At 31.8% G+C, this 14,004-nt stretch overlaps 2 protein-coding genes across 6 annotated transcripts; both read left to right on the plus strand.

The window, feature by feature from the left end:
* The first annotated feature begins 643 nt into the window (after positions 1-643).
* Positions 644-3,829, plus strand: LOC107773313 (protein ASYMMETRIC LEAVES 2-like). Of its 3 annotated transcripts, none has more exons than XM_075252516.1 (4): positions 644-1,072; positions 1,838-1,916; positions 2,695-3,118; positions 3,529-3,829. In XM_075252516.1, the coding sequence occupies exons 3-4, from the start codon at positions 2,764-2,766 to the stop codon at positions 3,735-3,737; spliced, it is 564 nt and encodes a 187-aa protein (XP_075108617.1). In that variant the 5' UTR covers positions 644-1,072; positions 1,838-1,916; positions 2,695-2,763; the 3' UTR covers positions 3,738-3,829. The 3 variants fall into 3 exon arrangements, with proteins under 3 accessions (XP_075108617.1, XP_075108618.1, XP_075108619.1); XM_075252517.1 differs by having other exon boundaries at positions 1,848-1,916; XM_075252518.1 differs by lacking the exon at positions 1,838-1,916.
* Positions 3,830-9,010: 5,181 nt separating this feature from the next.
* On the plus strand, positions 9,011-12,299 carry LOC142180372 (protein ASYMMETRIC LEAVES 2-like). Of its 3 annotated transcripts, none has more exons than XM_075252519.1 (4): positions 9,011-9,439; positions 10,205-10,283; positions 11,062-11,485; positions 11,896-12,299. In XM_075252519.1, the coding sequence occupies exons 3-4, from the start codon at positions 11,131-11,133 to the stop codon at positions 12,102-12,104; spliced, it is 564 nt and encodes a 187-aa protein (XP_075108620.1). In that variant the 5' UTR covers positions 9,011-9,439; positions 10,205-10,283; positions 11,062-11,130; the 3' UTR covers positions 12,105-12,299. The 3 variants fall into 3 exon arrangements, with proteins under 3 accessions (XP_075108620.1, XP_075108621.1, XP_075108622.1); XM_075252520.1 differs by having other exon boundaries at positions 10,215-10,283; XM_075252521.1 differs by lacking the exon at positions 10,205-10,283.
* The last annotated feature ends 1,705 nt before the right edge of the window (positions 12,300-14,004 follow it).

The raw sequence follows: 14,004 nt of genomic DNA on the forward strand, positions 1-14,004 counted from the left end.
ATAACCTCATTTGAACCCGTTAGCTCGGCTCGAAGTCTGAATTTGTGTTAAAAGTTCACTAAATGAGGCTGTTTCCGATAGACCCTCAACTCCCTCCCTCCAAGAACTCCTCACCTTGCTCTGGGAGTGACTCGAACTCATAACCTCTTGGTTGGAAGTGGAGGGTGCTTACCACTAGAGCAACCCACTCTTGTCAAAAGTTCACTAAATAAAAGTATAAATTATTGATTTTGTACCTAATAAATCAAATGAGTTGTGATAGAATTAGCTCGAACTCATAAAGTTCAATTATTCTGGAATTGAATCTGAAAATTTTGACTCTATGAACGTAATTTAACATGTTAAAGCGGGATTTCGACTCTTATAATATTTTTGTTTTTTATATAGTTTTAAAATATATAAATTTAATTTTTAAAAATATAAAGATTCTATTTTCGAATTTACAATAAAAACTAAAAAGTTTGACTTTCGTACTCCAAACTTCAAATACAATTTGAAATGAATTAAAATGATGATAGTAAAATACTTTTATATTATCTGATCTACCCACCCACCCTATGAAGGAAAAGGCCAAAATAGCAGTAACATCTTCTTCCGTTTGGCTTTATTGTCCACCTTCTTTATATGCTTGTCTCCTGCCCCTTAGCTTCTTACTTCTACTACTATATGCATTCAGCTTTTTTTGGCCTTAAAAATGGAAGCTTAAAGATTGCCATTTTATTATATTCCTTTTCAAAGAATACCCTTAATTTCTCGTGCAGATTATTATTTATCCCTTCCCCCCCTCTTCTGTCTAGCTACCAAATAGGGTTACTTCATCTAGCTCTATTCACTACATACAAACTATACAAAAAGTTGAACTCTCTCTTTCAGCAAAAAGGAAACTCAAATATTATACTCAACGAAAAGATAGATTTTACTCCACGAGATCCAAGCTTGACTTTCAGCTGTCCATCGCAATAATCGAGTCAAAATATAAATATGCGCTGAAAGTTAAAAAAAGAAAATAATTTGGGCAGGGAAAAGAAAGGTTTGACCGAAGAGTTCGAGAACATTGGCACGGAAACTTGAGGTATAAAACTTTCCTTCTCATTCTTTTTTTAATTCATTTTACCAAGTTTTTCTTAGTTTATAATTAATAAAATCGAAATTTTGACCAAGAGGTTTCTTGTAAACGAATGAATCCAAGCAATATCTGATTAATTAGTTTGCTAATATAACATCGTAATGAGTGAGACAATAGGTTTTAAGAAATATGAAGCTCTTACTTTCACATCGTCACGGGATCCAATAATCCCCACAATAACTACCCTAAATTCCTTCTTAATATGAGTATTATAATATGATATTCCCGTCGTCCTATTTTAAATGTGGCTTTAGCTTAAAATTATTTGTTCAAATTAACTGTTACTTTAGGAATTTAAGATTAAATTTGTTATTTGTTTCCAACTATACACTTGATATTGATGAAGTAATAGCTCTTTTTAATCCTGCTCAATTCTCAAAACCCATTTAATAGGGATAACTTAGTAAACTACAATATGCATTTTTTTCCCCTCTTAATGGGCGTGAAAAAAGCTAAAATGTCAGTTAAAATGGGAGGGAGGGAGTATATTTTCTTTCATTCTTAATCCCCTTGTTTATTTATTTCACTTAAACCTCTTAGATGTATACTTTAGGTTGGTTTCTGGTTAGCAGAGAGTTCGAGATTATATGGAGAAAATCGCTTTTATATTAATGTAGAGACGTATATTTTAGTCCTGAACTTTCTATTTCTGCTGCTCCTTTCTTCTTCAACCCCTCGTCTTTTTCAGTCATATGATAAATACAGTATTAGGTTTTTGTAGGGATACTTTCTCTTTCCTTTGGTTAAATGGCAGCAGCCAGATCGTGAAAGGGATAAGGAAAAAAAAGAGGTATATTATTTTCCTTTCTTTGTTTGTACATTTCATTTTTTCTCTTTCGGAAATAGATGATAAACATAGAGAAAAGTTAGAAATATGAGAGAAAAGGGTTATAACAAGATTCCAAATAAAAGCTCTTTAGGATGTTCAGATACACTTATAAAGCTTTCTTCCAATTCTTCACAAAATTTATGAGAAAATATATAATCATTAATTCCAATGGTGAAACTGTTAGTTAGTTTAGTGGCAGTCTGGTGTACAAAGCATCCCGCGTTCACGGATTATTCGGGAAAGGGCCACATCTAAGGGGTGTGATGTAGACAACCATATCCTAATGCAATCATCAGTGGTTGCTTCCACGACTTGAATCTATAATCTATAGGTCAGACGAAAATAACTTTACTGTTGCTTCAAGGCTAGCTCCCTTTCAAACTGTTTGTTATTTCAGTGTTCTATTTAATAGGATTATTTTTTTGATTTGTTCCAAATAAGTAGTTATAACTTTTTATATTTCAAAATTCATTGACTTTAAGTTTCTCATTTTATCTTTAATGACATATTTTTATAGTCATCTATAAAAAATGTAATGGCATGTTAATTAATTGATGAAGACCATAAGTTCTAAGTGTATCGTATGCTTCAAAAATCTTTTTTTTTCCTTTTGTTCAACTCTATGCTCAATCTAACATCGTCATATAAAATGCAATGAATGAAGTAGTACTTAGCCTTATTTATAAAGCATCACTCATACTTCACTTCTAAATGATCCTATTTATGTTGTTATTTCCAGGTAGTAAAGAGAAAACAAAGAAACAAAAGAAGAGAAGTTGTTTGTGCAAACTAGCTATAATACTTGTGAATGGCTTCATCTTCATTATTATCCTACTCACCCTGTGCAGCATGTAAATTCCTACGTCGAAAATGCCAGCCAGAATGCGTGTTTGCCCCTTACTTCCCACCAGATCAACCCCAGAAATTTGCAAATGTTCACAAAATATTTGGAGCCAGCAATGTGACAAAGCTGCTCAATGAATTGCAGCCTCACCAAAGGGAAGACGCCGTCAACTCTCTCGCTTATGAAGCGGACATGCGCCTCCGCGACCCCGTCTATGGTTGCGTTGGCGTCATTTCGCTTCTTCAACATCAGCTTCGACAGCTCCAACTTGACCTTAGCTGTGCCAAATCCGAGCTTTCCAAATACCAGAACTTAGGAGGTATCTAATCGTATCGTGTGACTTCTTTATCTAAATGCTTAAGTTGTTAAACATGTACAATTTTATTTACTTAATTTACATCATAGCACAAAGCGTAACGGGTAAAGTTGTTGTGATGTGACCAAGAGTTCACGGGTTCGAGCCGTGGAAATAATCTCTTATAGAAATACAGGGTAAGACTTCGTACAATAGACCCTAGTGGTCCGGCCCTTCCTCAGACCTTGCGCATAGCGAGAACTTAGTGCATCGGATTGCTCCTTCAATATACATCATCGTGTCACGCCTCTTCATGTGCGGACTTTATTTTTCAACAATGGATAATGAATTGTGTGGCCATTAATTATTAATTTAAAATTTTAAGTTAGTAAAGGTAACAAACTTTTATGTATTTAATTTATTTTACTCAACAGGAGGCATTGCTAGTACGAACAGTTATGGACTGTTGGCAGCTGGCAACCAGCATAATTTGGGGTTCAATTTTATGGGAGGAGGAGGGGGTGGGAGGCCAGACCATAACCACCACCTCTATCACCATCAGTTTTTCCCTAGAGATCAGCAACAACAGCAACAACAACAACAAATTATACGAAGATTTGAAGGAGGAAGTAACAATTTTTGAGTTTGACTTCTATACACCAAGGAATTATTTGTTTGAAGGTAAAATTATGTTGAGATTATATACACAGATTGTAATATTGAGACTAATAATTCCTGAATATATATATATATATATATATATATATATATATATATATATATATATATATATATAGTGTACAAGATTCTAAAACATATGTTTGCTTTCAAATTGAATAAAGTTTTGTTTCAAACTTTAACCTTAACGTTCATAAGAAAAAGGCTGGCATTGTCGTTACTTATTTATTTAATGTTTTAGGTAATTCTTGAGTTCTGTTATGCTACACTCGATATGGTATAAAATTATACCAGTATTACTTATACCAAAAAATAAAAAAATCACCTAAATTTCAAAGCATAAGATAATCTTGTCAATTTGTTTATTTAAAGGATTATGTTCATAATCACGATAACCAAATGAGCTCTTATAAAAGAGTCTTTATACTATCAAGATAACTACAAATAACTGGTTGCACTGAAAAATAAAGTAGACTGTTGGCTATAGTACTAGAATACACTGATAATTTGGCAAAACAATTATACTTTTTGTGGGAAATTTTTTCTTTTTTCTCCAATCCTTTTTTATTTCTATGCTTCTTTTCTTTTTTTCCTTTTTTTATTTCTTTTCTCCTTTTCGTTTTTCTCCTTTTCTTCTTATTTTTTTTTCTTTTTTCCTTTTCTAATTTCATTTAACTTATTTTTTTTATATTCTTTTTCTCTTCATAATCTAATTTCATTTACTGTTTTTACTATTTTTTATTATTCTTTTTTTATACAATAAGAAAAAACAACTGATATAGTAAATATTTGTTCACCTTTTTAAAAAAAAATATAACTAGTATAATATACCTTTTGTCTTTTTTCTCATTTTTAAAATTCAATTATTAAACTGAAATAATATCAATTGTCACTTGATCTAATTCACTGACTGCTGCTGAGCACTTTAAATTACATAATCAGATTCTAATAATCAACACGTGATTTTCATGCAAATCTTGATCCCATTCCCTATAAATATCAGTACACACTCTACTATTAGCAGTAACACAATCAGTTATGGAGCAAGAAAACATAATCTACGGCCACCAAATCTCCATATATACTAGTTAGAATAGAAATGATAATAAAATATTGGAAAATGCAATAAAAGTATAAGTAGCAAAAAAGACGTCTAGTACCATATGATACCAGTATGGTATACATGTATACCAACAGAGTATATGATTGCTCTAAAATATTGCTACAACTATCTGCGACTATACTACTGTACCAAAATATTAAAGGATGTGATAAAAGTATGAGAAAATTACATGCTCGCATTGCAAGCTAAATATTCGCAAAGCAACTTGCTCATTCCGTATACTAACAGGGTATATAGTTGTATGGGGTCGTTCCAACAATTGCCTATAACTATAAAAAATTATTACATAATACACATAATTTATGTCCATCGACAAAAAAATTCCAGCACTGCAAAATCATGTTCATATAAATAATTTCAGAATAGTAATCACTTAAAAATGCAGCTAAAACAACCAAAAAAATATTTAAACTACCATATGATACCAATATGGCATATAACTATATTACCGTATATTAATATAATAAAGTATTTTAAGATATTGTACTATATTACTATTATTAAAAGAAAATTAAATAGTGTACCAATTAAATACAGCTAATACAACCAAAAAATGATTCAACTAGCATATGATACCAATATAGTATATAACTATACTAATAGGGTATATAGTTGTACGGGGTCATTCCAACAACTGCATGTAACTATAAAAACTATTACATAATACATAAAATCTATGTCCATAGGTAAAAGAAAATCCAACACAACAAAACATGATCATATAAATCATTTCAGAATAGAATTCACTTAAAAATGCAGCTAAAACAACCAAAAAATATTCCAACTACCATAGGATACGAATATGACATATAATTATACCAATAGGGTATACAGTTCTATTAATTAATTTCAGAAAATTATATATGACTATACTACTATTACATAATACACATGCATAAAGAGAAAAATCAAAAAATAGTGTACCACATATTAATATAAGAATGTATTTCAAGATATTGTATTATAATACTATTATATAAAACAAACGCATAAAAAATCAAAATGATTACATAATACACATGCATAAAGGAAAATTAAAAATATTCAAGATATTGTACTATTCTACTATTACTAAAGAAAAATCAAATAATGTACCAATTAAATGTAGCTAATACAACCAAAAAATGTTCCAACTAACTTATGATACCAGTATAGTATATAGCTATATCAACATGGTATACAATTGTACGCAAAGAGTTTAATTTTTTTTAAAAATTTAATTATTAAATTGAAATGATATCAGTTGTCACATAATCTAATTAACTCAATGAGAGCTTATGCAATGAATAATACTTCCATGGAATTCCATTAATATTAATAAATATTATTAATGTTAATAAATAATATTATTTATTTATTGAAAATATGGATAATAATTGGACAAAAATTCAGGACAAACCTTTTGAAATTGTAGTATGCACGGCGGGAGTTTCTCCGATCAACTTATTCCTCTTGTCCATTTTTCTCACTGTGAATATCCTATTTTATTTTTATTTTTATTTTTTAAATAATTATTAATATATATTTCTACCGTCAAAGTACATATCATAGACGGAAAGATAGTCAAAAGTAATGTGATTCAAGTCATAAAATAAAACAAAAAGAGGAATAGTTTTGCATTTTCCACATGCCCCTCACATGGGGTAAAGCAAATTAAAGGGGAAATAGAAAATTGAATAGTTCCATAATAAGTTTGTGCTGTATAGGTAGAGATTGTAATTAATTTTTAAGTGGACAATACCGGATAATTATTTTTGCCTTGATAGACATTATGCGTTATTTCCTCAAACAATTGAACACGAGTCCTGTCAAGAAGCAAGCTCCAGAAACCGAATTCGGCAGCCCAATCTTGGCAACTTTTCAATGGGCTATCAGTCTAGTCCAACATATAGTCCGAAGCACAACAAAAAATGGGTTTGGCCCATCATCTGCCTTTTGAGGGATGAATGAGATATAGAATGAAAAGCTATTGTACTTGATTTTGCATAGTAATAAATTAGATGACAAAAGAAAAATATATCAAAAGAAAATATTTTAATATGGTTTGGTCTATTGATCTACATATGAGCAATTTACTAATGTACTAAGATACAAAAATATGGAAATAATAAATCTCATCCGAAACAAGACTCTTATTGATTACATTATGATGATGTTATGAAGTGGGGCGGAAGCATTTTAAATTTATAGAACTTCAAAACATTTGCCATCAAAAATAGGATTAACCAAATATGAAAGAGATTTATATTTATTCTTTTTGTTATGTTATGGGATATTTTTATGAGTCTTGTTAAAATTTAGGTAGTGCATGAAATACTTGTCCCTGTGTATATATATGTAGGACTACAATTGTATAAACTGAGATAGAATGTTTGGCAATTCCTATAGAAATTTCCCTTTCATTGAGTAATGAATTAACTTCGAGCTGTTCATTGGGTCCTTAATTCAACTTTAATTGCTTATTAGCTTGTTATATTAGATATTTGAGATGATCAATTCAATTGTCAACAGTTGTCAAACAGTAACACTTTTTCAACATTAATATACTGATATGTCTAATAGCCTATTTGAAAAGTTCTTTTTTTCGCGGAAGCACTTTTTTTTAAAAGTTAAGTATTTGACCAAACTTTGCTTTTGAATAGAAACAAAAGCTATAACTTCTTTCCAAAAATATTTTTAAGAAAAATACATTAAAAAATACTTTTTGAAAAAAATACACTTAAAAATACTTTTTAAAATTGTTGTTCAAATTAATTAATCAAACACAAATTATTTTTTACCAAAAATATTTTTTTGCATCATCTTGAAACCCCCCCCCCCCCCCCCCCCCCAAAAAAAAAACCACTAGAAAACAAAAGGAGGGATGGAGAAGGAGGATGTGGGGCGTTGGGACAGGGAGTTGAATGTGTAACAAATGGAATAATTAGGAAAGGTCACATCAATGTCACGAGACATCTTTAATTTGCCTCAATTTCCCTACCCCACTTCAATCCTTTTTGTAGTATAATCATAATTTCTCTACCGAAAAATGAAAGAAAAAACTGAAATGCTTCGTATTGATTGATAATTAACAGATTCACAATAAATATATCACATCAATCCGTCTAAGGCAGAAATAAAGAATCCTCCAAATCCACTGACCATACTTTGCGTCCGCCTCCGCAGCCTCTTCTCTTGGGCGATTTCTGATTCCTTCCCTTCCGGACTTTGCTCGAATTCAGAATCTAAAGTTTATGAATTTTTAGATTGATTTCAAATTATATAATAATATAATAATAATAGAGTTTACAGTTAAATATTTATAAATATTTAATACAAATACAATATATGAAAAGCTAACCTATATGCTTAAGGTTAGATCTGCCTCTGGCCCCTACACTATTCCACCTCCTCTCCCCTTCATTTCTAGTACCTCCCTATTGGTTTTTTTCAGATTTAACTTTATATACATTGACTTCAAAGACGGAAGTAGATAACCTCATTTGAACCCGTTAGCTCGGCTCGAAGTCTGAATTTGTGTTAAAAGTTCACTAAATGAGGCTGTTTCCGATAGACCCTCAACTCCCTCCCTCCAAGAACTCCTCACCTTGCTCTGGGAGTGACTCGAACTCATAACCTCTTGGTTGGAAGTGGAGGGTGCTTACCACTAGAGCAACCCACTCTTGTCAAAAGTTCACTAAATAAAAGTATAAATTATTGATTTTGTACCTAATAAATCAAATGAGTTGTGATAGAATTAGCTCGAACTCATAAAGTTCAATTATTCTGGAATTGAATCTGAAAATTTTGACTCTATGAACGTAATTTAACATGTTAAAGCGGGATTTCGACTCTTATAATATTTTTGTTTTTTATATAGTTTTAAAATATATAAATTTAATTTTTAAAAATATAAAGATTCTATTTTCGAATTTACAATAAAAACTAAAAAGTTTGACTTTCGTACTCCAAACTTCAAATACAATTTGAAATGAATTAAAATGATGATAGTAAAATACTTTTATATTATCTGATCTACCCACCCACCCTATGAAGGAAAAGGCCAAAATAGCAGTAACATCTTCTTCCGTTTGGCTTTATTGTCCACCTTCTTTATATGCTTGTCTCCTGCCCCTTAGCTTCTTACTTCTACTACTATATGCATTCAGCTTTTTTTGGCCTTAAAAATGGAAGCTTAAAGATTGCCATTTTATTATATTCCTTTTCAAAGAATACCCTTAATTTCTCGTGCAGATTATTATTTATCCCTTCCCCCCCTCTTCTGTCTAGCTACCAAATAGGGTTACTTCATCTAGCTCTATTCACTACATACAAACTATACAAAAAGTTGAACTCTCTCTTTCAGCAAAAAGGAAACTCAAATATTATACTCAACGAAAAGATAGATTTTACTCCACGAGATCCAAGCTTGACTTTCAGCTGTCCATCGCAATAATCGAGTCAAAATATAAATATGCGCTGAAAGTTAAAAAAAGAAAATAATTTGGGCAGGGAAAAGAAAGGTTTGACCGAAGAGTTCGAGAACATTGGCACGGAAACTTGAGGTATAAAACTTTCCTTCTCATTCTTTTTTTAATTCATTTTACCAAGTTTTTCTTAGTTTATAATTAATAAAATCGAAATTTTGACCAAGAGGTTTCTTGTAAACGAATGAATCCAAGCAATATCTGATTAATTAGTTTGCTAATATAACATCGTAATGAGTGAGACAATAGGTTTTAAGAAATATGAAGCTCTTACTTTCACATCGTCACGGGATCCAATAATCCCCACAATAACTACCCTAAATTCCTTCTTAATATGAGTATTATAATATGATATTCCCGTCGTCCTATTTTAAATGTGGCTTTAGCTTAAAATTATTTGTTCAAATTAACTGTTACTTTAGGAATTTAAGATTAAATTTGTTATTTGTTTCCAACTATACACTTGATATTGATGAAGTAATAGCTCTTTTTAATCCTGCTCAATTCTCAAAACCCATTTAATAGGGATAACTTAGTAAACTACAATATGCATTTTTTTCCCCTCTTAATGGGCGTGAAAAAAGCTAAAATGTCAGTTAAAATGGGAGGGAGGGAGTATATTTTCTTTCATTCTTAATCCCCTTGTTTATTTATTTCACTTAAACCTCTTAGATGTATACTTTAGGTTGGTTTCTGGTTAGCAGAGAGTTCGAGATTATATGGAGAAAATCGCTTTTATATTAATGTAGAGACGTATATTTTAGTCCTGAACTTTCTATTTCTGCTGCTCCTTTCTTCTTCAACCCCTCGTCTTTTTCAGTCATATGATAAATACAGTATTAGGTTTTTGTAGGGATACTTTCTCTTTCCTTTGGTTAAATGGCAGCAGCCAGATCGTGAAAGGGATAAGGAAAAAAAAGAGGTATATTATTTTCCTTTCTTTGTTTGTACATTTCATTTTTTCTCTTTCGGAAATAGATGATAAACATAGAGAAAAGTTAGAAATATGAGAGAAAAGGGTTATAACAAGATTCCAAATAAAAGCTCTTTAGGATGTTCAGATACACTTATAAAGCTTTCTTCCAATTCTTCACAAAATTTATGAGAAAATATATAATCATTAATTCCAATGGTGAAACTGTTAGTTAGTTTAGTGGCAGTCTGGTGTACAAAGCATCCCGCGTTCACGGATTATTCGGGAAAGGGCCACATCTAAGGGGTGTGATGTAGACAACCATATCCTAATGCAATCATCAGTGGTTGCTTCCACGACTTGAATCTATAATCTATAGGTCAGACGAAAATAACTTTACTGTTGCTTCAAGGCTAGCTCCCTTTCAAACTGTTTGTTATTTCAGTGTTCTATTTAATAGGATTATTTTTTTGATTTGTTCCAAATAAGTAGTTATAACTTTTTATATTTCAAAATTCATTGACTTTAAGTTTCTCATTTTATCTTTAATGACATATTTTTATAGTCATCTATAAAAAATGTAATGGCATGTTAATTAATTGATGAAGACCATAAGTTCTAAGTGTATCGTATGCTTCAAAAATCTTTTTTTTTCCTTTTGTTCAACTCTATGCTCAATCTAACATCGTCATATAAAATGCAATGAATGAAGTAGTACTTAGCCTTATTTATAAAGCATCACTCATACTTCACTTCTAAATGATCCTATTTATGTTGTTATTTCCAGGTAGTAAAGAGAAAACAAAGAAACAAAAGAAGAGAAGTTGTTTGTGCAAACTAGCTATAATACTTGTGAATGGCTTCATCTTCATTATTATCCTACTCACCCTGTGCAGCATGTAAATTCCTACGTCGAAAATGCCAGCCAGAATGCGTGTTTGCCCCTTACTTCCCACCAGATCAACCCCAGAAATTTGCAAATGTTCACAAAATATTTGGAGCCAGCAATGTGACAAAGCTGCTCAATGAATTGCAGCCTCACCAAAGGGAAGACGCCGTCAACTCTCTCGCTTATGAAGCGGACATGCGCCTCCGCGACCCCGTCTATGGTTGCGTTGGCGTCATTTCGCTTCTTCAACATCAGCTTCGACAGCTCCAACTTGACCTTAGCTGTGCCAAATCCGAGCTTTCCAAATACCAGAACTTAGGAGGTATCTAATCGTATCGTGTGACTTCTTTATCTAAATGCTTAAGTTGTTAAACATGTACAATTTTATTTACTTAATTTACATCATAGCACAAAGCGTAACGGGTAAAGTTGTTGTGATGTGACCAAGAGTTCACGGGTTCGAGCCGTGGAAATAATCTCTTATAGAAATACAGGGTAAGACTTCGTACAATAGACCCTAGTGGTCCGGCCCTTCCTCAGACCTTGCGCATAGCGAGAACTTAGTGCATCGGATTGCTCCTTCAATATACATCATCGTGTCACGCCTCTTCATGTGCGGACTTTATTTTTCAACAATGGATAATGAATTGTGTGGCCATTAATTATTAATTTAAAATTTTAAGTTAGTAAAGGTAACAAACTTTTATGTATTTAATTTATTTTACTCAACAGGAGGCATTGCTAGTACGAACAGTTATGGACTGTTGGCAGCTGGCAACCAGCATAATTTGGGGTTCAATTTTATGGGAGGAGGAGGGGGTGGGAGGCCAGACCATAACCACCACCTCTATCACCATCAGTTTTTCCCTAGAGATCAGCAACAACAGCAACAACAACAACAAATTATACGAAGATTTGAAGGAGGAAGTAACAATTTTTGAGTTTGACTTCTATACACCAAGGAATTATTTGTTTGAAGGTAAAATTATGTTGAGATTATATACACAGATTGTAATATTGAGACTAATAATTCCTGAATATATATATATATATATATATATATATATATAGTGTACAAGATTCTAAAACATATGTTTGCTTTCAAATTGAATAAAGTTTTGTTTCAAACTTTAACCTTAACGTTCATAAGAAAAAGGCTGGCATTGTCGTTACTTATTTATTTAATGTTTTAGGTAATTCTTGAGTTCTGTTATGCTACACTCGATATGGTATAAAATTATACCAGTATTACTTATACCAAAAAATAAAAAAATCACCTAAATTTCAAAGCATAAGATAATCTTGTCAATTTGTTTATTTAAAGGATTATGTTCATAATCACGATAACCAAATGAGCTCTTATAAAAGAGTCTTTATACTATCAAGATAACTACAAATAACTGGTTGCACTGAAAAATAAAGTAGACTGTTGGCTATAGTACTAGAATACACTGATAATTTGGCAAAACAATTATACTTTTAAGTATGTAGTATACGTTAAATTTATGACTTCGGGATTGAGGATAAGCTTCCCAACATCCATAATTTAGATGGAAGGTTCAAATCCTGTCGATCAGTAGCGTAACATTTTCCTTCCTCTTTATCTCCTCTGATGTAATAAAAAATATTTTTAAAAAATCCATAACTTTAACACAAGTAATCTTTTGTTATCGGGCAGTTGAGTCAGTAACAACAGCCGAAGGATTGCAGAGAGAAGGTCCAACCTCGTTTGAATATGTCACCGGAGGACGAATCCAAGAATTAAATCCTACGGGTTCAACTTTTGAAGTTTTTAGCATTGAACCCATTATATATTTAATGTTTTGGGTTCATTTCTACTATTTTTGTAATTTTAATGAATTTTTACATATAAATTTTTATTCCGCGTCGAAAGTTATGGGTTCAATTGAAACCGTCGACAATGCACTACATCCGCCCGACCGCCCCTGACTGTCACAACTCTAGATCTACTAAGTATCACGATGATCATAGTTGGTAATACTAGCCAACCCATGCAAGTATTTTTTTACACCAATATTATATGCATTTTTTTGGTTAAAATATATATGCATTTACTGTCACAATAAACTATAATGTATATATATAGTTTGCATTAGCTTGTATAGTTGGTTGGTCACACGTGACTCGTGAGACTCAGTACATCAAAGACATCCAGAAAAATTGAAGCAAAAATATGTCACAACCCTAAAGTTTAGGGATTACACAGATTCGATGTGTTAGAGTTCAGGGCAGAGAGTGGGACAGTTACACGGAGATACTCTTTCGTAAAGGATTTCATTTGACTCATCTTTCCTTAAAATTAATTACTACTTGTGTAAGTGATCTTTATAATTTTCGAGAAAGATATATATATACACGATGTTATAGCTTGCCAGCCGGCTTTTCGATCAGATCCCTAAAAACGTACGTGCGGAGGAGATATATAATACAAAGTTAAATATTTATGTTAAAGACAAAGCAAAGCAAATTATGATAATAAATTAATTGAGAGAGGTAACAGGTATCATGTGAAACTAGTCGAGGTACACACAAACTAGCACGGGTACCATAAATATTAAAAAAAAAACGATTGAGGGCCTATGCAAAATCCACCAATGAAGGGGTTGTTGAAGACATTAAGTAGTGAAGGACAATGCACAATCAAAAAAAAAACAGAAACGTTTAAATGTAGGAGCATTCAAGGAGTATTAGTACATATTAGGGTTAGGGTTAGGGTTAGGGTTTTTATTTTGAAAAGCAAAAAAAAAAAGAAAACGAAAAAGGACTTTGTAGTAAGAGTGATGATGTACTGGTTGAGTGCAACGCAATGATGGTATTTTG

Source organism: Nicotiana tabacum, chromosome 4 (genome assembly GCF_000715075.1).
Source record: "Nicotiana tabacum cultivar K326 chromosome 4, ASM71507v2, whole genome shotgun sequence".
In the NCBI taxonomy this organism is placed as follows: domain Eukaryota; kingdom Viridiplantae; phylum Streptophyta; class Magnoliopsida; order Solanales; family Solanaceae; genus Nicotiana; species Nicotiana tabacum.

What these genes read in the sequence shown, in the direction of transcription:
- LOC107773313 (XM_075252516.1), top strand. Translation starts at nt 2,764, where the DNA reads ATGGCTTCATCTTCATTATTATCCTACTCACCCTGTGCAGCATGTAAA. An exon ending in CAAATACCAGAACTTAGGAG is followed by an intron (nt 3,119 to 3,528) that starts GTATCTAATCGT and finishes TTTACTCAACAG; the next exon opens with GAGGCATTGCTAGTACGAAC.
- LOC142180372 (XM_075252519.1), top strand. Translation starts at nt 11,131, where the DNA reads ATGGCTTCATCTTCATTATTATCCTACTCACCCTGTGCAGCATGTAAA. An exon ending in CAAATACCAGAACTTAGGAG is followed by an intron (nt 11,486 to 11,895) that starts GTATCTAATCGT and finishes TTTACTCAACAG; the next exon opens with GAGGCATTGCTAGTACGAAC.